Source organism: Xenopus laevis, chromosome 1L (genome assembly GCF_017654675.1).
Source record: "Xenopus laevis strain J_2021 chromosome 1L, Xenopus_laevis_v10.1, whole genome shotgun sequence".
NCBI classification, from domain to species: domain Eukaryota; kingdom Metazoa; phylum Chordata; class Amphibia; order Anura; family Pipidae; genus Xenopus; species Xenopus laevis.
In genome coordinates this window covers 158,539,718-158,563,654 of record NC_054371.1, presented here as the reverse complement: position 1 = coordinate 158,563,654, position 23,937 = coordinate 158,539,718, and the positions used below count along the sequence as shown (strand labels likewise).

The following is a 23,937-nucleotide window of genomic DNA, read 5'->3' as shown; positions in this document are numbered from 1 at the left end:
ATCAAAGTGCTGATATGGTCCTCGCCAAAATGGATTGTTGTTTTACGCCATTCCCCTTCTTAACGTTTTCCTTTTTGTCCCTCTCTCCTCCTTGCAATTTCCCCCATTGCTTCTGCATTAGATCATCTCCGTAGCTCTTTGTTCTTCTTCGGTTGTCTTTCCTCCAAGTACCCTGCTCCCACCCATCCAGAAAGCCCCACACCTGAGCAAAACAGTAGAAAGAGCACAACAACAGGTTAAAATGAGTTATTTCAAGTGCTGGTGAATATCACATGGTATAAGGTTTCCAACCAGCAAACTCAATTTCTGTTCCACTGTAAACAGGCACAAAGGGAAAATGATATTGGATGCTCAGCAGCTCCTCCTTTTCCTGTACCCCTAAATTATATCCGTTGTCATCTGCTTGGGTACCATTTTCAGTTCTATTTACTTTAAAACACTCCACCTGTACATTTTTTACCAAACTTTTTTATTTTCCCTTTTCATTGCTGCTATTCTATTCCCAACTCAAGTTTTGCTCTGTTCATCCTAACCCTTTCTTTACTGCTGTGAGTCTCTTATACCGCTTCTCTCCTACTATTACATTCTGTCTCAATTAGTATACTTGCATTTATTTATTTCCCAGAATAAGAATTTGGAATCTCCTCACAAATGTCCAAATATCAGCAGTGTGTCTATAAATCAATGAAATATACATACTGCTTAAAAAATGGTCAACTTCTGTGAACAGTCATATTGAACATCAGTCTTTGAAAGGATACTCAAGTAATGGATGTATCGTTGCATAGCAAGTATCAAAATTTATATTCTAAGCAATCGTAAACTTCTGGGATTAGCCCATGTTCCTGGTTCTATTTCAACCAAAATAATGGCCTTTTTTTAATATAACTATGTATCCTTAACTCTGTGACCCGTTCTGCCTAGGTCTATGCAGTATAATCTTGACGCAACGATAAGGGAAGCAATAAAGTCTTACAATAAGTTTTTTTTTACTGCATAAAGTTTTCATGCGCAGAATAAACCCCCATCCCATAATAGGTTCCCTAAAATCACGCCCGATAAGCTTGAACATAGGAATATACTGTGGTAATGGCAATTAAACATACAAAAAACTTGGTTTTCATAATTTTGCTACCTTCTTTTTGAAATGTAGTTCTATAATAACAAACATTTTTACATGATGCCCATTTACATTTTACTGACATCTATTTATTCATGCCATTATATGGTTCCCTATAGTGATTCTAGTAAGACAAGTGGACTTGCAGGAAGTGACAGGATATGATTACTTGCCTGCCATACCAGCTTTACCAGCTTTTATATTTCAGACTGAAGTCTAACAAACATGTTACCATAAACCTCTTATCAGGCTGTGAATGTCTGACTACACATATAGCTGTAGCCTATTTGGATTTGTCTACATTGGACCTACTGTACTAAAAATGTGGGCACATTTCAGTTTTTTTGGTGAATGGAGAATCTACCAACAGAGCAGCTGGAGATCCATTCATTAAAATGAATGAAAGCTACAAGAGCATCAGCTGGTACTACGGCTTTTATGATTTAAAGACCTGAAATATAACAGGAATGTACAACAAAAAAAAAAAAAAACAAAACACTCAGCAAGGTTGTTTGTTAAAAGTTATCAGATTGACATTTTGCAATGACGCTACAGCTGAATTATTATCTAAATTGTGTGCTTGTTTTGATTTAAAAGATCTGTTTTAAGGAGGACAACAACCTAAAGTCAGAAAGTGATGTGGGATATCTGCTGGGTTAGCAATCATTTAAAAGCTTCAATATTGTGATTCATGATTCCTTAATTAAAATCAAGGAAAACCGTGGAACACCAAGCTGAAATATACATGCCTCCCCTGTTCTTAGAAAGTGAGGCATACAGGGATTTTTAATAGCATTCTGTTTTAATACATGTTTTAAAAAATGGTCTCTCAACACCCCCACCCAGACACGGAGTCCAAAAGAAACTCTTCTACACAATAATAGCAAAAAGATTTATATAAAACTCATGAAGCTGTTATGGGTAATTACTATTCTTGCACTCCAGACAGTGTAACACAGTGCTTTCTGCTTTACATTAAAAATAAAAAATATAATGGTCCCAATATAACAACCTCACAGAAAGGTCTTTTTGGCAAAAGAAAACAATAGTGTGGGCATTTGTCCATCCTCTATAACACCTCCCCTGAAAATCTATTTCAGAACCAAAATGATAATTTAAAAAAAAAAAAAAAATTATTGTACTGACGTTGGAATCAGGAAAATATTGTCATGTAACACTTTATAGCGAAGGATAAAAAAAAAAAAACTTGGCTTTTAATGTAAGGGCGGGGGGAGGAACGTTGGTTACATTTTTTTCTTTTGGAATACGAGTCTTGCTTAAGAAAGAAAATACAAGCTGAAATGTAGATTACGACACCTCAGTAGTTGGACTCTCAAGCAATACTTGAAGTGGCACAATTAGGGTTTTAAGAGAGGCACCTGGTTGGATGGGTATTTGGAAAGTCTCAATGAAATAAAGGGAGTGGACTGTTTTTTTTTTGTTTTTTTGTTTTTGGAATGCTGATCATTTGGGCCTGGAGGAATGTGATGGGTGGAATCTGATCTGGCAGTGGGATCCTCCAGCTCAGTGAGAAGTATGGACTGCTCATTCTTCTGACTCATCATTGATGGTGAGACTGGCAACTAATTCTTCTAGCTTGTCGATCCGATCCGCTTGGCACCTAATGGTCTCTTTCATTGATCGAAGCTCTTTCATGATGTCATCCATCTTGCCATCACTAGGCTACATAAGAGAAAAGAGATTCAGTACAGAAAGAATTCCCTTATCTGTGATACTACTACTACAGTGCTCTTTTTAAACAGTTATATGTATTCTTTATTCTTGTGCTGGCACACTGATAACAGATAGAACAGTTAAAGCAGTTGTTCACCTTTAAATTAACTTTTAATATGATGTAGAGGGTGATAATCTGAGACATACTGCAATTGGTTTTCATTTTTTATTGTGTTTGTATTATTAAGCAGCTTTCCAGTTTGCAATTTCAGCAATCTGGTTGCTAGGATCGAAATTACCCTAGCAACCATGCAATGATTTGAATAAGAGACTGGAAAATGAATAGGAGAGGGCCTGAATAAAAAGAGGAGTAATAAAAAGTAGCAATAACAAAACATTTTTAGCCTTACAGAGCATTTGCTTTTAGATGGGATCAGTGACCCCCATTTGAAAACTGGAAAGAGTCAGAAGAAGAAAGCATATAATTTAAAAACAATAAAAAACAAATAATCAAGAGCAATCCTAAGGTTGCTTAGAATTGGCCATTCTAGGTGAACCAGCCCTTTAAGAAGCTCCTTTAAATCAGAGGAAAACAGATCTTATTTAGTATGTGATGTAGGCACAGTTATCAAAGTAAAAAAAAAACACATTAGGAGGAAAGCAAACATCTAATTTATATCTGTGATGAACTAAACTGAAATCAACCAAGTTACATTTGGAACCTCTTCTTCAACAATGTCTATGCTCAAAAGAAGCAAGCAATGCCGTTAAAAAAAAACACATTAGTAATATTCAGGGTTTTTCCAATTCCTGTCCTTTTCATCTGCCCAGATATTAATAAATACTGAACCTTCAGTACATAAATGGTTCTTTATATCCCAGACTCTATGATCAAACTGAAAGGTACGTTGGCAAACACAAGACAACCGCTACATGGTGCATTAAAACAACAATAAACAGTTAAGTGGTTTTCTATTCTCAAGAGTTTACTTACTGGTTGGGAAGTTTCGGTCATCTTCTTGGGGGCGCTGGCTGGCTCGGCTTTTTTATGGGCTGCTGGCTTGCTGCCAAGGACATTCTTCTTAACCACATTAAGGTCTCTGCCTTTGGTTGGCACATACCCCTGCTTTAAGGAGATCAAGATGGGGTCTGCATTTTTCCCATCAAACCAGTCCTCTGCCTCTACTGGAGCATCGGGTCCAGCAGTGTCAGGGTATAGATCATCTTGGAATAGATCAGACTGAAAGACAAGTAGATCACAACTGAAAAAGCAAAACTAATTTAATTCATAATTAACAATGGAGGAACAATTGCCAGAGAAGGATGATATGCTAAGTTTATGCTGAAGGTTCAGAAAATTGCAATCTTATTTTGCCCTGTCCAGAGGTGATCTACATAAAACCCAAAAAGTCTGCAATTACAGGACAGATTCCTTCATTAAAGAAAACAAAAAACAAACAAACAAGCTATACATTTGTGAAAAAATGATGGTGAAAAAGGGCAGGTAAAAATTAGTCAAGGTAAAATACAGAGGGTCCACACAGGAATGATTATGCGGGTCTGTATAACACCCTATATCATGTAACGACAAATATAAATAGTTGAAGTGTTTTGAAAACCTTTTAAAAACCAAACAGGATTTTTACAAAATGTACTTGTAATGAAATTAAATTCAAAGCTTCTACTTTTTATGTTTGTCCACAGACAGGTACTTGATTGTCCACAGACAGGTACTTGAGTTTACTTAACACCAACTTTATTTGGGAACATGGTGTGTCCTCTCCCAATGGCTTCTACTGCAATGCTATTGTTGGACCATGGGAAAAATGATCAATTGCGGCCCGTCACTTTGGAAGCCAAATCAGACAAAATTCAGATTTTTGCTTGGACGCTACTCAATCTTTTATGCAACAATTTGCTTAAAAACACACAATCCAGTCTTTACATACATTTGTAGTATTCTCTTTAGGACGTATTTTTAGATTTCCAGACAAGGAAGCCTGTTCTTAGTTATGTTTTTACAAAATGTTCCCTTATATAAAATGGAAAAACATAATCTTTAACAGTTCCTACTCTTGTAAAACAGGAAGCTCAATTTAGTTGTGTTCTGGTGCAGTATCAATTTCCACTTCCCTTAAGCAAAATGTTACAATTAGAGAAGTAATTCTGACAATTTCTATAATAGAAGTAGGCCAAAGATTGCTTGTAGAAAACACTGCAACATTAATATTCAGCCACATAAAAATAGATAAATGTTTAGACTATGTGGGAATGGTAGATTACTAAAACAGTTGGACACCAGGAGAATGAATTAAATAAAGTCTAAATATAAATCTGCATCAGTGGTTCTGAAATGGTCATGCTGTAGATATTAAAATCGGGTGTCTTGAATCACAATGCACCCAGGTACATTAATCATATACTGTACAGGCTTAATTGCTGTAATTAGAGTTCCTTATTTTGGCCTCTCACTTGTTAATATAAATCACTTGATTTTATTACCTTCCTGGGAACAGTCATGATGATTGGTTCACACTTCCTCTCATGTAGTTTGTAGAACCTTTTAGGAAGATATAAAGATAAAAATGAAAGCTGTATACAGAAGATTATTCAGATGCCAAAATAAAGCAACAAGCATAATGAATTCAAATCCATTACCTTTATGGAAGCATTCTTAATCCAAACTAATTTTAAATGTAATATAAAATAGTGTGGTTCTGAAACTTTGTTGTTATAAACACAACATGATAATTAAACACAAATAATATGCATCAAAATTTGGCAGTTGTCCCACTATTCCTTTATTACCGACTATACTCACATAACTATAAAAACAGATTACATGTATTTTGTGGCGTGCATTGACTAAATATCCATTATCTGCCAGCTACCACCTCCCAGTATCATCTCTTAACCCTTGTGTGTGTGATTGTGTGGTGACGTCTTCACACTGGAGTATGCTTCCTCTTGATGTGAAGGACCATGAACACATGGCAATCATAAGATGCAGTAAAAAAAAAAAAAACTAACAACGAGGGCCCAACGGAATATTGAGACAGTCAAAGCCAGTAAATGTTCCAAGGTACTGTTCTATGTTCTTTCAGTGCTAACCATAATGGAAGCTATGCTGCTTAGACAACTGTCCAAGTAGGTGTATTTATACCTGGCTCTACAGAGATGGCTGATGGATGAAATGTACTTGTTATGTTCTTGTGTAGTGTGGTTTATTTTTACTATTTAACCATTAATAACCTCTAACAACTGTGACCTATTTAACTCAAGTCTAGTAGTATCAGGTAGAGAAGTGTTTTGCTAGTAATGAAAACTAACAAAGTTTAGATATCAAATATGTTTTTTAGCTTAAAAATACCATACGCAAACAAGTCAGACTGAATGCCAACCAACTTTGTTTTTAAAACATTCTCATGAAGTATCACTACAAGATACAATTTAACTGGAAACTAATGTCAGCTGTAGTTCCCATCAGTGGGGTAAAAAGTCAAAGATGTGATTGGCTAAATCTTGGCTACAAAACAATACCTGGCAATTTCACACTTGTTGACATCCAAGCCTCTCTTTGGCATATAGCCCATCCCTCGCTGTGGTTCCTTACTGCTGAATGTGCTGAGGTAGTGGACGTATGGGGACTCGTCTGTGATTTCAAAATACCGAATACTGCTATCACCCTGTAGGGAAGAAAGGGTGGTATCCACTCAAAAATTATTATGTCATTAACATTTTGCTCTCTTGATGCAATAAACATGAAATAAATAATTTGAATCCACTACTTCCTTATACCTATTCATTTATTTGTATTATTCAAGCCTGCCAAAACACGGTCATCTACGTGGAGTGGATCTGTTAGCAGAACTACTGTCTGGGAATACAAGTATGTTCTTCCTTTATGAGAAGTCAGCAAAGTGGAGTAATCCAGCTACTAACAAAGCAGCCCTGTAGTGCTTCACCCACCAATAAACAAATAGTTGCCCCATGTGAAAGCTGCTTATTGCTTCAAAGCCCAGCAGATTACTCAACTACAAACTATCTAGTTGATTTTAGATTGTAAGCCCTTTTGGGCAATGTTCTCTTTGCCTCTTATATTAGTTATTGGCTGCATTGTATGTAAATCTGTATTATCAATTTATATACCCATTTATTGCACAATGTTGTGGAATATGTTGGTGCTTTATAAAAACATGATAAAAATAATGCAGACGAGTGGGAAGTGAACTGGAATAATTCCTATATCTTTATTCCATGCGTGAAAGCATCAGTTTCAGGGCACTCCCCTTTCTGTGCCTGAGGAAGGGATGCAGGGCAATGTAATGTCATGATGCTTGCAAACATGGAATAAAGACCAGGGAATCTCCACAATGCATTGCTTACTGGTGCACATTGGCTCACTACGTAAAACACTGTTTAGTTCACAGCCTTTTGCCCACTTCAGTATTCAGCAACTATATATGTAGCATGTCAAGTTAAACTGCATGACGAGTACAGTTACTCTATTTTGCTTCACTACTGGAACATAACTGTATGGGGAACATCTCCCTGTCCTAATTGCTTGCACTATTTCAGGCTATTTTTAACATGGAGTTACAGAATCCAAACTAAGATGATCTTTAAAGTTAAGGTATCTCAAAGCAAGGACAGGAAAAATACAAGCAGTAAATATGGTTATGAAAACTGATGGTCCCTAACCTTAAACCTCCTGTAAAGAAAAAGTATTTTTGCTTGCGTGCCAAAAGTTAGGCACCCCCAATTGATTGTATTTTCTAACCCGACAACCCCGGCCGGTGCTCCTATCAGGAGAAAACTGCACCAGCCCGGGGTTATTCCAGTGAGCACCATGGAGCAATCATCTTCCTGCTCCTACTAGTGGCTTCCCATGCACAGTAGAGTGAAATGCAGAAATTTAATGAAAAAGTTGGCTATTTCATTCTACTGCACATGTGTCTGCCCTGGGAAATTTAAAGAATGAAGAGGCTAAGAAGATACTCATTCTGCAGTTTTCTGCCTTTTTACTTGTTTAATTTTCACTTTTTGTGCCCCTAATGAAGACCGTCTCACAGTCGAAACGCGTAGGGCAAATTATTGATTTTGTAACCTTTCCTTTTGGCAAATAAAACTTTTACTTATAGTTATTTTATTTTTTGAGTGTTCACATAATGGAGACTTTGTTGGGCAGCCTCCTGTTGGATCAGCCCCCCGTATCGTGCGCCTTCTAACCTTTTTGTAGTTTTCTGCTGATAGGAGCACCGGCCCTGGGTTTCAGGTAAGTAAATATTACCTCTTGGTGCCTAACTTTTGGCACTCCCAAGTTAAAAATTACTTTCCTTTTCCTTTAAAGGTTTTTATTTTACCTTTATCCTTTAGAGAAATGAGATTATTCAGATATAACCACACCTTTTGCATTTGCCTATTTGTTTTGCTTTTTTGGTTTTGGGGAAGAAAAAAAAATGCCAGTTCAGTCAGTGTCTAATTTCAACTGCTATTCAATTTATTGCTAATAGAAGCTACTGTAACCTAGCTCTCATATTTCAAATGGTCAAAGTTCAGGGAACAAGATGCCAGACAAGCCCAAGGATGCAGAATATCTAAAAAAGGAGTCACAATGGACATTAGCTTATATCCACCATATGGCACTATTGATCACAGTTTGGGCCTCTGTTGTATTGATTGATTTGGTAATATTATACTGCTCATTTTTTTTTGGTGAATGCCATATTACTGAATCTTAAGCCAAGAGTAAATCTCTACAGTACAGCCACATGGGCAAATAATGTGGAGATCCAAAATATGGCCAAGTCAACATGACCATGGGTGATGGCACATTGGGTTTTGAAATCAGAGGTGCAACACCCAATTGTCTCTATATCACCGTTTGCCTGTTATCTGCATGTTTGCTTTAGGAACAAATTAAAAAAATCTCTTGACCATAGCTGACTTCTATTGCATAGCAGTTTAAAGTCAGCCTTTAAGGGGTGCAGAATAAAATATTTTAAAAATGCAAAAAAAACCAAAAAACCTCTCTATGGAAAGTGGCGACATGCTATAGGGATATTTTCTCCGCTATAATTTTCATCCCGAGCACATCAGTCAAAATACCTTGTGTAATGTAATGTAGCAAAATAATAATTGAAAATGTAAATAATTGTATCCTCTTACAGGGTGTTACAACTCAAACTTCATTTGAAAAGTACATTTACAGTGTATAGTAAAATATCTGCATGTGCAGCCTGGTTTTCAATCCTGAAGGAAACAATACTGATCATAGAAACAAAAAGTATTGATTATCTTACCTTTCCACACAAGAAAATGATATTAGTGTCTGGATCATAAAATGGCAGCAAAACTCCATTGCTAGTGTCCATTTCATGCAGTGCAATTGGCTCTTCCAGATTTTTCTACAAATGCAAATGTGATTAGATTAGAATCAAATAAAATCCATTTGTCTTGCTTTGCTACAAATTACGTACGTCTGCTTTAGCGCATTCTCCTTCCTTATAGGACTGATATGGCAAGTTTCTAGTCACCTTACTTAGGGTCAGGCCACACTGGGCGTTTTGGGGAGATTTGGTCGCCAGGCGACTAATTGCCTTGTTTTTGCAGCGACCTTCCCCGAATGTGCGCCGGCTAAAATGAAAAAAAAAAAAAACGCCGCCACTAATCACATGTGTTTTCCGAAGTCGCCCGAAGCCTGGCGACCAAATCTTCCGAAAACGCCCAGTGTGGACTTAACCTTTGAACTCCTAACCATCCAGCTGGTGTTTAAGGGTATCAGAGCAAATATACTCAGCAGGGAACACAAATGTCTTATTCTTGAATCTTCACTGTCCACAGCTGTTTAGTATAGCACTTGGCATTGAAAAGTTTAATTAATTAGACAGAATTCCAATATCATATGCAACATGAGATGGCGATTGGTTAAAATTTCCAAACTAAAATCAAGGGCGGTGTGTTCAGACTACTGCAGCCCAGGCATGGCAGCTGCCAAAGAGGAAAAAAAAAAGTGAGTCATTTGGTTTTAGGCTTAAATGAAAGAGGATACAAAGATAAAGCAATAAAGCATAATTTATGGTGTCAGTTATGACTTTAAACAAATAGGAGAAGGAATTAATCTGTGGTTACTTGACCGATTTAAGTGAAGGGTTCGACTCCAGTGCAAACTGCTTCTTTATTTGGAAAGACCTTTAGGCACTATACCTAAAGACTCAAATCACAGTGAATTTATTTAATTTATATTTCATTATCTACTGAATGGAAAACTGTCAAATCAGAAACTCTACTAGTACAGGCAATCAAATAGGCCAAATATCTGTGAGGTCAGGTGCAAGGTCATACAGGCAGATCTTCCGGAATAACCAAGGCAATTAAACCCCGATATCAACAAGCATTAACAGGACTTTCACTTTTATACAGCTCATTTCGAAAAAGTATAGTGTATAGTATATTGTAAAAGCATATTATTTTGCTACTCTGTTAAGATTTCTAATATTGGACTGTGTTTTCTATTAAAGGCTCTTTCACTGTAACTGCATTCAACTGCAGTGGTTTTTCTGTGCGTTTCACTACAGGGGCTACCAGCGGAAACAAACATATAAACAGTTAGGGGCAGTTTTAGCAAAATGTGAGAGTAAAGCTTAATAAATAAAAACTCACCCATGTTCTATTCATTCCTATGGGATTTTTTGATTTGTATTTATCAATGGGAGCAAGTTATAACTCACCATTTGATGAATATGGTTCTAAAAATTCCATTGGAATGAATAGAAAGGGGGTTAGTTTTTATTTATTAAGCTCTAAACTCACATTTTGATAAATCTGCCCCCAAATGTAGATAAAATTGGACATGAACTTGCCAGCTGAAAATGCCTTAGTGTGGGATTTATGGGCAGTACACACTGGGGGTCATTTATCAACACTGGGCAAATTTGCCCATGGGGAGTAACCCATGTCAACTAATCAAATTGCTGCAGTCATTGTTCTACTTGCAGCTGGCTTTAAAAAACTAATCACTGATTGGTTGCTATAGGTAACTGCCCATGGGCAAATTTGCCCAGTGTTGATAAATGAGCGCCAGTGAGTTCAAAAAATTCCAAAGCACCTAAAAACATTATAGATTAATAATAGGCCCAAATAATGCTTGTCCGCTCCCTATGTAGCCTTTAAAAATGTTCTAGGACAGGTGTGAAGAAACGGATTTAGTTGTAACTGACTTTTTTTTTGCTAGGAATCAGGCTTCACATTAGCCTTCCAGAAATGCAGGAAGAGAATCACTAAGAGCACATTATGCTGCTACACAGAGAATGTTAGCCAAGCACTGCTTTAAAAAATGATTAGTCTCACGTGCATTCTGTGAACTTTTTAACCTACCAAAACAGCTATTTGACAGAAGCTTTGATATGGAGCGGATATATAACAGATGGGAATACATATGCCGGCCCATTAAAGTTAACGTGGAATACTTTAAGTAAAACAGCTACCAATATTTTTTACTACAAGTCAACATCACATATATATCTTTCGATCGGTAAGGCATCTGGGGATGAATTTAGAAAGTCAAAACAAACATCCATCAAACAGCTTCTGAATATGATCATACTGTGCGGAAAGAGACAAGTTTGCATATTACTTTACCCCATGGTCAAGGCAACAGAAATACCATAAAAGAAAACAGCTGCAAAGGGGTTCCTGCCTGAGGTTAAGAAAAAGCATCAGCCACAGAGAAATAAGATGAATACGTACTGGATTCCACAGTGCTAGCTGACGTTCACTCATCCGACTGAACCCTGTAGTAAAGACGTTTCCATCAGATAAAAAGATTGCTCTCATTGGCCTGGCACCTTCATGAGCTTTATCTTTCTCCTGAAACAAAAAGGTAAACTGACTGAGATGACAACTATCCCATAATCACAGAAATGACGAGGATGAGAACCTTCAACACATGCAGTGAGGGTGTAATTAAGACAAATAAGCTCTGTATAAAAAGCTTTACTTCTAACCCTTGATTGCTGGCACTCTCCTACAAAATTAGTTCATTACAAAAATCACAACAAAGTAGCAGTATCAACTAATGTAGCAAATTGTAACAGTCAGGGGCAGATTTATTAAGGGTCAAATTTTTTTTTGGTCAAAACTCTCAAATTCAAGGTGTGAATTATCCAAACTCGATTCGAGTTTTAATTCGAATTTCAATATTTATCATACTCTGGTCCTTTAAGAACTCAAATTTGACTATTCACCACCTGAAACCTGACTAATTGTTGTATAAGTCAATGGGAGAGTTCCAGAGATCAATTTGGTGATGTCTACAGCCTTCCTGACATTCAAGATTTTTTTGGAGAAAAAACTCGAATCAAGTTTCTAATTCAAATCAAATTCGATTCAAGTTTTCAATTCGTCCGAGTTGAGAAAATTCGATTGTATCAATAAATTTCTGTTGATCGAATTCTGAACTTATGGGAGTTTTAAAAAAACCTCACATGAATTCAAATTGTGACCCTCGATAGAGTCTCTGCCTGCATTTGAACATAAAAATGTAAACTTCAGTTTTAGAAGAAATATAAAAAGAAAAAAGAAACGGGGGGGGGGGGGAGTCTGGCTTAAAAGATTATGACTAAATAGCTCTTAAACGGGTTGTTCACTAGTAATGTGCAGGTAGGTCTGTCAAAATAACTCAGCATGTTTTTTAACTATATGTCAATTTTGAAATATAGATCATAGAAAGTATAGGAAGCAAGTGGTGGAATAAACTACGGATGCACCGAATCCAAGATTTGGTTCGGTATTCAGCCATTTTCAGCAGGATTCGGATCCGGCTGAATCCCTGTGCCTGGCTGAACCAAATCCAAATCCTTAAAATCATGTGACTTTTTGTCACAAAACAAGGAAGCCCTCACTGATTTACATATGCAAATTAGGGTTCGGTTTCAGTTCGGTCGATTACAAAATAGTGGATTCGGTGCATCCCTACAATAAACCAAACATGGAAAAGTGGCTCACCGCTTAGTTTTGCTGCCTACAACGCTTGGGTCTTCACCAAGTATGTTGGTTTTCTATTGCATTCCACAAACATTATGTAAATGTGCTTAGACGCTTGTTTGCTTCAGTGGGGCAGGGATAATAATATGACATTATGTGGGCAATTTTCCCTTGTATGTAGATTCACTACATTAGGGGCATTTCTTTTTGATCACAGGGGGCTTACAGTATTATCTCGAATATCTTCCAGTAAGACTCTGTATATTTTTGGCAACCAACCACAGCCATAAATACAAGGTCTACTAAATGTTGCCAAACATGTCATATTATGAATACCATCATTAAGATTATAGTGAAGATTATAGTTAAAGGTGTTACTAATATGACATAAGGACACTGCCCCACAATTCCCTCGATCACTTAAATAGATTCCTTCAGGAATATGGATTTCAGAAATATGTCTACGAAGATTCTCCTTTATCCAGGTCACGATATAAAGTATCTAGTTGAATTAAGTCAAAGGCAACTGGACATTTAGAGTTTTTCTTGAAAACGTTACACCACTAATCCCAGTGGCTTCTTCAGTTCAAATGAATTGGTAGGGTATTAACCGGTTTTTAAACCCTTGAGGGTAGTAAAGTCACACATATCCAATCACAATGGTTCCATTGAACTTGAGTAAGGTGTTGGCTGAAACTCACAGATGTGTGAAAGTGTGATCCAGTCACAATAATAAATATGTTTTAATATTCCATATAAAATTCCACATTACACCAAGCTAATTACTACGTAAATAACACCACCCTCCCCTCGAGGAGTCCATTGCTAGCATGGGAATTTCTTTTGCGAGACTTGGACTGAAAATGTGGCAGAGCTATGCCACTGCTGTCCCTTTACAATCTATAGTTCAATAAATGTTTTATTCATATTGTTTCTCAGAAATTCTTGGGTTTTTCAGTTGGCTCCTATAGACCTACCGATACCACTTCCATCTTTCGTGGATCTATTACACGAAGCTTCTTGTCTTTGGAGGCTGTGCAAATGAGGCTCCCATTACGGTTCCAGCAAACACTGTATATCATATCATTGTGCATATCTTCCAAGTTTATCAAGGCCTCTCCAGTGCCCACGTTCCAAATGATGACGACATTATCGCAACCTATAAAATAAAAGAGCATATTATAACTTGTTTCTTTCTTCAGCCAGGCAGTGATGAAATCTGATTTTACCTGTACATTGCATGAGAGCTATATAAATTGCCAGAATTACTTTTTAACAGGGATGCACTGAATCCAGGATTGAGCCTTTTTCAGCAGGAATTGGATTTAGCCAAAACCAAGCACCTGGTTTAACCCGAATCCTTAAAATCACATTGAAGATTTTTAACAGTGCGGATTAGCATATGCATATTAGGGTTCAGCATATGGCGGAATCATTCATTAAGGGGTTCATTAGGGGTTCGGTCAAATCCCAAATTAGTCGATTCAGTGAATCGCTAGTTTTGAAATAGATTCTTTTTTGAATATCCAATAATTGCCACACACTAGATGATGTGCCTGTATCAAAGCATAATGGGTATTTTTCTATGTCTCTGCCAACTGTGGATACACACTATTTTCTTACCTGCACTAAGCAATACATTACGAGCAGTTGGATGCCATGTGACAATGCCAACTCGCTTGGAATGTCCTTCCAGCACAACCACAGCATCTGTAAGTGGGATAGTCAAGCCATTCTCCGGGATCTGCCATACCTGAATAATGAGATTAGCAACAACATTTTTACAAGGTTACAATCTAGAAGCTGGCCAAAAAAATACAAAATTTAGTCATGTAAAAAATAGTGGGTATTATAGTATCACATTTACACCAAAATTGTTATTTTGCATGGATCCATAAGGCTGTGTTATTTTTAAACAGAAAAAGTGAAAACAAATATATACATATATGAATCAAAAATGGCAGATTAATTACCATAACTGTGCAATCTTCTGAGCCACTGGCAATAACATTGTCATTGTGTGGACACCAGTCAATGTCCAGCACTGGTCCTGTGTGGCCACACACGGTAGGGTAGGATTTGTCAATTCTTCCAGACTGAAAAATAAAGTAGGATAATGTGACGAGGGAGGTCTTGAACTGCAATCACACGATTCTTTATATTAGGGCCAACGTCTGCTTAGTACAGGACCAGACATAATAGATATAGGATTGCACCCATAAAACCCATATCATTGGATAACATTGCTTTAGTGTTCCCAAGCAGCACCCTGCCAAGATCTGGCACCAAAAGGGTGTTTTACATTAATTTAAATGAAAAGGGATGCCACCAGAGTTGTGATAGCACACTGTAATTAAAAAGGTCTCTTGGATAGTACACCTAAACAATTCCCAATTAAAGAAATCAATACTGTAGTTTATTTTACCCACTAGAGGGAGATCAAATGACACAATATACTTTCCATACTAAACTGCAGCTTATTTTCGGTCACAGAATGAAGGCCTTGTGCACTGTTCATCAATTGCAAAATTAGGGTCAGCTAACATTTTTCTCTTTGTTTTTATACAAAGTAAATATCAAGAGATGAACAAAAAAATGCATCCCTGAGCTCAGCTTTTACAAAAAGTTATTAGGACAATGACACACCACGGTGCTCCTCTCTGTTGCGCTCCATCATGTCCCAGTTTTGGCCTGTGTGCAGACACACGGAGCAGATATTGGCTTTTGCTTTTCTACACAGATATCCATGTGCCTGCATACACGCAGAGTCCATGCTGGTCTGTGCAGGGACACGAGGGAGCAGATGGGAGTGCATTGGCTTGTCTTGTGGGAAGAAGCCAAGGCTTCACTTTGTGTACCATTAGCCTTAGGCTAGGGACAATGGAACTGCCTACTACATAGAAATGGTCATACATCAGGAAAAAAATGACTGTTTGCTTTCCAATACAGGTATGGGGGACCTCTTATTGCAGCATGCTTGAGAGCTGGGATTTCTGCATAAGGGATCTTTCTGTAATTTGGATCTCCATACTATACTTAAATCTACTAAAAAATTATTTAAACTTTAAACCCAACAGGACTGGTGTGCCTCCAATAAGGATTAATTATAACTTAGTTGGTATGAAGTACAGGTATGGGATCCGTTATCCGGAAACCCGTTATCCAGAAAGTTCTGAATTACAGAAAGGCCGCCTCCCATAGACTCCATTATAATATTTAATCCAAATTTTTAAAAATGACTCCCTTTTTCTGTGTAATAATAAAGAGATTATCCTATCTTGGAAGAGATTCAAATAACGAACCCTAATTTGCATTTGCAAATTGGGGTGGGAAGGGGAACATTTATTTACTTGTGTTGTGACAAAAAAGTCATGCGATTTCCCTCCCTGCCCCTTATTTGCATATGCAAATTAGGCATCGGGTTCGGCTGAGCAGAAGGATTCGGCCGAATCTGAATCCTGCTGAAAAAGGCCGAATCCCGAACCGAATCCTGGATTCGGTGCATCTCTAACTAAAATATAATTAATCCTTATTGGAGGCAAAACCAGCCTATTAGGTTTATTTCATACATGATGAAAAGACCCATTATCCGGAAAGCCCCAGGTACCGAACATTCTGGATAATAGGTCCCATACCTGTACAATGTAATTTAATTATAACAAAGAAAAAGGAAATCATTTTCCAAAATATGCATTATTTGATTTAAATGGAGTATATCGGAGATGGCCTTCCCGTAATTCAGTGCTTTCTGGATAATGGGTTCCCGGATAAAGGATCCTATACATGGAGTAAAAAAGCAATGCAATGCAACCGCCCAACTGCATCATCTTTGGAGGAAAAAGGTATATTTTTGAGTACTTTATATGCATACTTCTATATTCATGCCATGTATGCACACACTGCTTTTTTAAATTTGCAACAAACTTCAATCTCTAATTTTCAAAAAAGATCAACATGCAGAATATAAATATGGCATTATGTTTAAGGGGAAGTAGCATTTTGCAGAACACTTGTTTCCCAGTGATAAGCACAAAGCTCCTATTGTAGAGATGTCAAAATTTAAAGATCCAGTAGAAATAAGCACATAACCAAAATACTGTGGACTACTGTTTTAAACGTGTTGTGCAGGAGCCATGCAAGCCAATGTTCCACAGCAAAATGTAGTCATGTAATTAGTACCATACTGTGTGTGGAGGAACTAGGAAGGCAGACTAATCTGAGGACTTGGCCAATGCAGCCTTTGGATTGCAATGCTTCCAGAAGAAATAAGCGGGTAGCTAGGCAACCAGTGTTTTCTGTAAGCGTATCCAAAAATGGAAGAATTGTGCTATATTTTTTTTTTTTTCTGAATCATTATTACAGGGTAAATAGACTTGTTTAAAAAAAAGTCCCTATTGTTACATTTTCCCCTTAGACAGTAAAATAAGAAGGCAGAGTTTGTGCACAGAAAATCCTTTCCAAATTAAAAATAACGCACTGAAGATTGCCAATAAACGGTCCGTTACAATTATGAAGAGGTAATGTAATAAAAGGGGCACAATGTACTACACTTCGTTAACTATAGCAATAAATCAGCAGGTAGCATTAAGGGAGCTAGCACCCGGGCAGATAGTCAACTGGCGACTTATCGCCTCTTCTGCGGGGCAACAATCTCCCCGAACTGCCTTCTGCCTGCTATAATGAGAAAACTCCAGCGCCAATGAACTTGTGGCGCTTTGATTTCCAACATCGCCTGAAGTTTCCTCGTGAGGCAACTTCGGAAATTGAAGCGCCGCGAGTGCATTGGCGCTGGCGTTTTCTCATTATAGCAGACAGAAGGCCGTTTGGGGAGACTGTTGCCCCGCAGAAGAGGCGATTAGTCGCCAGGCGAATAAATCTCCTCCCGAATCTGGCCATCTGCCCTTAGCCTTAGGGAGCTAGCACATGGGGAGATTTAGTCGCCTGGTGACTAATCGCCTCTTCTGCGGGGTGATCTCCCCGATCTGACTTCGGAAATCGAAGTGCCCTGCATGACTTTTTCTCATTCAAGCAGGCGGAAGGCAGTTCGGGGAAATTGTTGCCGCGCAGAAGAGACAATTATTTGCCAGGCGACTAAATCTCCTCGAATCTACCAGTGTGCTAGCTGCCTAACTGTTACAATCTGTTAGAATCTTTACAAAACCTGAGAGAGCGCCCCAAAGCTTTGTTTATTCAAGCAGGAGATTTAGCATCATCATCACCTCACTGCAAAGTAATGTGGGATGAGTCAGATTTAGCACATGTCCCAAGACACACAAAGTCATTTTTCCAAGGCAGGCATAAAAAAACAGACATTTCCTTTTGAAATGAGCTGAACCAATTTTTTTTTCTTTTTTAAAAGAGGTAGTTCACCATTCAATGAACCTTTAGTATGATGTAGACAATTTGCAGTTTGTCTTAATTTTTTCATTTTGTAGATCTGTGTGGCCACCTTAGGAAACTCGATTGCGGCCTGCAAATCTGAGCTTCTGCAGAACTGAATACACAGCAGTGTGAGGGTGAAAAATAAAAAAAGTTCCTTTCCCAGTATATAAGGTTCAGGGGTTATAGTAACCTACCTTGCTACTCACAAGATAGGATACAGTGCAAAGACAATACTGGACAACCGGAATTCTGTATGGCTTTTAAAGGGTCACAAACAAGCAAAACGGTAAAAGTCCTCCATATTTACATATAATGTTAACTTTTTAAAATTCTGTACCATTTCTACAAAGCATCTTTTTATTTGAAAATATTTAGGGGAAGTTCATGATTACATATCTAAAATATTTACTAAACACAGGAGAAATAAAAAATATGGTGCAAAGGATAGTGCAAGGATGATAAACACACTGCAATAAGAACAAGAAAAGAAATGCAAAATTGTTGTGTTTGGTGTTATTGGTTCAAGGGTAATGAACAAAAATGTCATGGGAAAACATGTTTTTTTCAAAACGCATCAGTTAATAGTACTACTCCAGCAGACTTCTGCACTGAAATCCAATTCTCAAAAGAGCAAACAGATTTTTTAATATCACATGACTGGGGGCAGCTGGGAAACTGACAATATGTCTAGCCCCATGTCCGATTTCAAAATTGAATATAAAAAAAAATCTGTTTGCTCTTTTGAAAAATGGATTTCAGTGCAGAATTTTGCTGGAGCAGCAATATATAACTGATGTGTTTTGAAAAAAAAAAAACATGTTTTCCCATGACAGTATCCCTTTAAGTAGTGAGAATGGCACAGCAGTGATTAAGACACTCCGAGTGACATACATTAAAAGCATCACGAGCCATCAATATAGTAAAATGCAAACCCCCAATAGCTCACATTAGTCTGAAGGTTAGGAGCTTGAGTTAAGGTAAATACCTTAAGGGAAGTAACTAATAATGCTGGCTTACAAATATTTTATGTTCTGCAGTGAACAAAGGATTCCTGTTCCAACTTACCATTAGTGGTAGGGATGCTAAAAGGATCGTTGTTATATTAAACATTCTACTGTTCGTTGTAAACTTTTTGAAGGAGATTTTTTTTCCTAAAACACAGGCTGCTTTATCCAATTACACAGACTGAAAGCTCATGTTCTAGACCATGTGCAGTGTGGAAGTCAGCCTGGCCTGAGGAATTCAATTCATTGGGGTGGGGGTGCCTAACATATTGGCATCCCCAGTAAATATGGGATACATTTGTGTGGATTTAATAAAAAAAACAAAAAAAAAAAAACTGTCCAGCAGTGGGTCAAGTGCCCTACAAGTATTGAGATAGTATTATGCATGCGGATAGGGATGCAAGCATGGTCGTAAAACAAACTTATGCACTTCCACAGTTTTAGGATGACACCACTTGTGGGTCAGGTTAAAGGAGAAGGAAAGCTACAGAGGCATTTTATTGCCAATAGATTAGCTGCAATACTGCAAGCTAGAATGCTATATTTATTCTGTAGAATGTTTTACCATACCTGAGTAAAATGCTCTAGAAACTCTCTGTTTGTTTAGGATAGGAGCTGCAGTATTAGCTTGGTGTGACATCACTTCCTGCCTGAGTCTCTCCCTGCTCTGGGCTCAGATTACAGTAAAGAAGTGAGAGGGGGGGAAGAGGAACAAACTGAGCATGCTCTTGCCCAGGGCAAGGAGGTTTAAGCTGAAGGCAGGAAGTCTGATACAGAAGCCCATGTGTACACAATAGAAGGAAAGAAATGCAGTGTTTATTTTGACAGGGGACTCAGAGCAGCACTACTTTTGGGGTTTACTGGTATATTTAGATGGACCTTTCTGATAAGGCTTACTAAGTTTTTACCTTTCCTTCTCCTTTAAAGGGGAAGGAAACCTAGTTGGCACAAAAACCCTCCCCCCCTCCCGTGTGTTGCCCACCCTCCCTCCTCCCCCCTGGCCTACCCATCCCGCTGGGCAAATGCCCCTAACTTGTTACTTACCCTTCTGCGCAGGTCCTGTCCAGGGAGTTCACAGACGACATCTTCTTCCACGCGATCTTCTTCCTGCTTTGACTGGCGCATGCGCAGTAGGAGCATTTCGCCGGTACGATCTACTGCGCATGCGCCAAAAGTACATTGTGACTTTTGGCGCATGCGCAGTAGATCCGTACCGGCGAAATGCTCCTACTGCGCATGCGCCAAAACGCTGTTCAAAGCAGGAAGAAGATCGCGTGGAAGAAGATGTCGTCTGTGAACTCCCTGGACTGGACCTGCGCAGAAGGGTAAGTAACAAGTTAGGGGCATTTGCCCAGCGGGACGGGTAGGCCAGGGGGGAGGAGGGTTTTTGAGCCAACTAGGTTTCCTTCCCCTTTAAGGGAGGTTTTTAATCGATGGGTCCAAACAAGCAAAAATGCAAGTGAAGGTCCACCCAATCAGACCAGTATCATACACATCCATATTTAAATTCATATTAACAGATATGCAAAGTGGGGAGCCCTTTTAAAGCACTAAACATTATATGACTAGACATGCCATATATACTGGACTTATTGTACCAGCCTAAAGGTTTACCATCTCTATAGTAGTAATAGTCCAGACCTTCAAAGCTATAGCGGTCATAGGAGCACCCCATCTTGGATTTTTTTTTAAAGACATGCTCACATGTTGTGTGCTCCGAAAAGCTGTTGACAAGCTAAGCTTTGAGACTGTCGCAATTTTTCAAGCAGAAAATGATGCTAAAAGGACAGATTATTAAATTCTGACGCTGATAGCGTTGGTTTCCGAGCTGCTATGTACCAGATATCTAAATGATTTACTAACCAGCTTTATATTTTTCTATATATGAGAAAAATGTTTCATAGTATTAAATCAGTTTTAAAATGAAGCCGACCTGGATGCAATAAACCCAATATCGTGAAGGTGTCAAAAAAGAAAGGACAATCAGAGGTGTGCAAGAGTCTAATTCAATAAATTACCCTTTACCCACAGAATAAGCATAATCTCAAAATAGAAGAAAACAAGAAATGTAAACAAAAAAAAAAAAAAAAAAAAAAAAAAATTCCACTGGGTGTTTCAAGCAGTTACTTGTAAAATATATGCTGCTATTTGTTGCAAGCAGGGGATGGGAAGCACTATTTTCTATCCCAAGCAGGGAGTGAGAGATGGTGGAAGAGCACATGCACACCAGCACCTTCCCCTCCCCAGCTCTGCCTGAGCTCTGAGAGTAAAATTGCCCATATAAGGCCATGGAAGATTTGAGGCAGGACAAGCCCACAATCCCTGCTTCCTTTCCAGACTGCTGATTGGCTGCACTGTCTCTGTGGCTCCATGACAAGCACAGGGTGTGTGTGTGCTCAGCAAGAATAGACACAGCAGCATTACCAGCTAAACCCTTCATCTGCCAAATCAAACACCACAGGATCATGGGAAGGCTGTAACATGATGTAGCCTCACACAGGGTTAAAAAAAAAAAAAAAAAAGATTATCTGAACATCCACAGTAGCAATATCTAGGCTGTAGAAATCCCTCCTGGGATCATCATTATAAAGATGCTGATCTTTAAGTCTGGTGCAGCAAATTCTGTATAGAAAATACTTCATTTCTAGCCATATTCATTTTTTGAGTTTAATTCTACTTTAAAAGCAGAACTGCCTAGTTTACATTCTCTGCATTTCTGGTTCTGACTTCTGCAACATTTTTTTTCAAGCAAGCCAAAAAAAATGCACCTTAAAAAACACAGAGCACAGAGGAGTGTATTTGTCCCCCACGTGCCTACATTGAGGTGGGGCAATATCAGTGGATACATGTGTTTGAGTTCATGTACAATGTGTTGTTTTTTTAGGGAGGAGAACCCTGTTAAAAAACCTTAGCTCTCTCTTGACAGCTGTTGAAAAAACTAAGTGCTCATACAGAATGCACTCGTTTTTGAGCAGCCATGTAATGTGAATCTGATTTAATTACTAACCATGTAACGTAGCAATATATCTATATCTATATCTATATCTATCTATCTATATACATCTCTCTCTCTCTCTCTCTCTCTATAGATATATATATATATAGATATATATATATATATATATATATATATATAGATATATATATAGATATATATATAGATATATATATAGATATATATATAGATATATATATATATATATATATATATATATATATATAATACACAAAAGCCATGAATATCTTGTAAATTATATCCTTATAAACGGTGAGTAGTGATGTCATCAGTTATAAACGGTGAGTAGTGATGTCATTTCTGTCACATGACTCACTAAAATTTGTGTATTATAATTAATAAAGTACCCCCAGTTGTAAAATATGAGGATATTATAAGTTACCTCGGAGTTCCATGACCTGTATAAAAACACTCGGCCTTCGGCCTCGTGTTTTTATATGGTCATGAAACTCCTCGGTAACTTATAATATCCTTATATTTTACAAGAGGGGGTACTTTATTCACTATATATATATATATATCTATATATCTTTATATCTATATATCTATATATCTATATATCTATATATCTATATACACACATACATACAAATACACATACAGAGTATATTGTGAGTAGGCATCATCAGAGACACAGATCTTCACTGCGGTTGCCTTGGGCTGGAAGAGAAGCTCAAGATGATTTTGAAGCCTACTTCTTTGTCAAGCTTTAGTTTTCTTTAACTGCCATTATTACATTTACAAATAACTCGAAAACTGAAAATTTCTAATTTATGCATATTATATATTAGAACGTTGTTTAGAATGACGTGTGCCAAAAAAAACAATTAGAGTGATGGATCACTAACAATATCATATTTTGACAGTCATACATAGTGTGGAACAGATCAATTGCCTATATTTTACTTTAAGCTTGTAATTACTCTTTCACTCCCATTTGCCATGTACAATGAAAAGCTACATTTAAGAGTTCATATAACAAGCTAATTATGTTTTACGTGAAGGCAAATGATCTGAACACTAAGCCTAACAGAATAGGCTGTATGTTGAACTGCAATGTTTCAGGCAACACAAGTACATAGGGGAAGTGAGTGAAGCAAGAGAGCACACCCTAACTAAGCAATAGTCATATGCTAAAACAGGGCACCATATGGCAAGGAAATTCATATCAGAACAAAGAGAAATAACCGCTTTGGGCCAGATTTGTCAAGAGTTATAGGATCACACAAAAGTACCATTAGGCAGTGGAGCAATGGACTAGGGATTTATATTTTGCACATATTGAAATACAATTTTAAAAGACAACAAATCTCAATCCAGAATGGCCAGCTAAACTAAAGCTTCAATAAGAGCACATGTATATTTTATCTCTAATTAAAGCATTAGTGACAAACACACAACCCAGACTATAAGGTTGGATTTCTTGAAACAGGTTATATTGTTTTGTGATTTTTTTTTCTTTTAAATAAACGAGGGGTTTATTTGATTTGAAGAGAAAGCAGAGTTTTTCACAGGGTTTTTTTTTTTTATACCAGAGAACACAACTCCTAATTCATATAGACAGATTTAAATTAGAACTAAGTCAGTTGGCCAATGCGTCATGGTTAGGGTTTGGCTTTGGTTCAGCTATGCACTAAAGCCAGGATTTGCTATAGGATGTTGCACAGTCTGCAAAATTCGGGTTCAGCTAAGTCTCCGATTTTCCATAGCAAAGTCAGATGACGTAAGGACATTATGTAGGGATTTCACATGTGCAT

General features: G+C 37.7%; 1 protein-coding gene across 3 annotated transcripts in view; it reads right to left on the bottom strand.

The window, feature by feature from the left end:
* Positions 1–1,855: 1,855 nt before the first annotated feature.
* coro1c.L (coronin 1C L homeolog) overlaps positions 1,856–23,937 on the bottom strand; it is a 41,098-nt gene continuing 19,016 nt past the window's right edge. For 2 of the 3 annotated variants that reach the window (XM_041575660.1, XM_018243024.2), the window contains exons 3-11: positions 14,752–14,874; positions 14,402–14,531; positions 13,756–13,937; positions 11,543–11,662; positions 9,097–9,201; positions 6,335–6,480; positions 5,297–5,354; positions 3,789–4,034; positions 1,856–2,803 (exon numbers count right to left, since the gene is read on the bottom strand). In XM_041575660.1, the coding sequence (XP_041431594.1) occupies positions 2,666–2,803; positions 3,789–4,034; positions 5,297–5,354; positions 6,335–6,480; positions 9,097–9,201; positions 11,543–11,662; positions 13,756–13,937; positions 14,402–14,531; positions 14,752–14,874 (1,248 nt within the window). In that variant the 3' untranslated portion in view covers positions 1,856–2,665. The remainder of the gene's footprint in view (positions 2,804–3,788; positions 4,035–5,296; positions 5,355–6,334; positions 6,481–9,096; positions 9,202–11,542; positions 11,663–13,755; positions 13,938–14,401; positions 14,532–14,751; positions 14,875–23,937) is intronic. The other variant, NM_001090303.1, reaches the window with a different exon arrangement.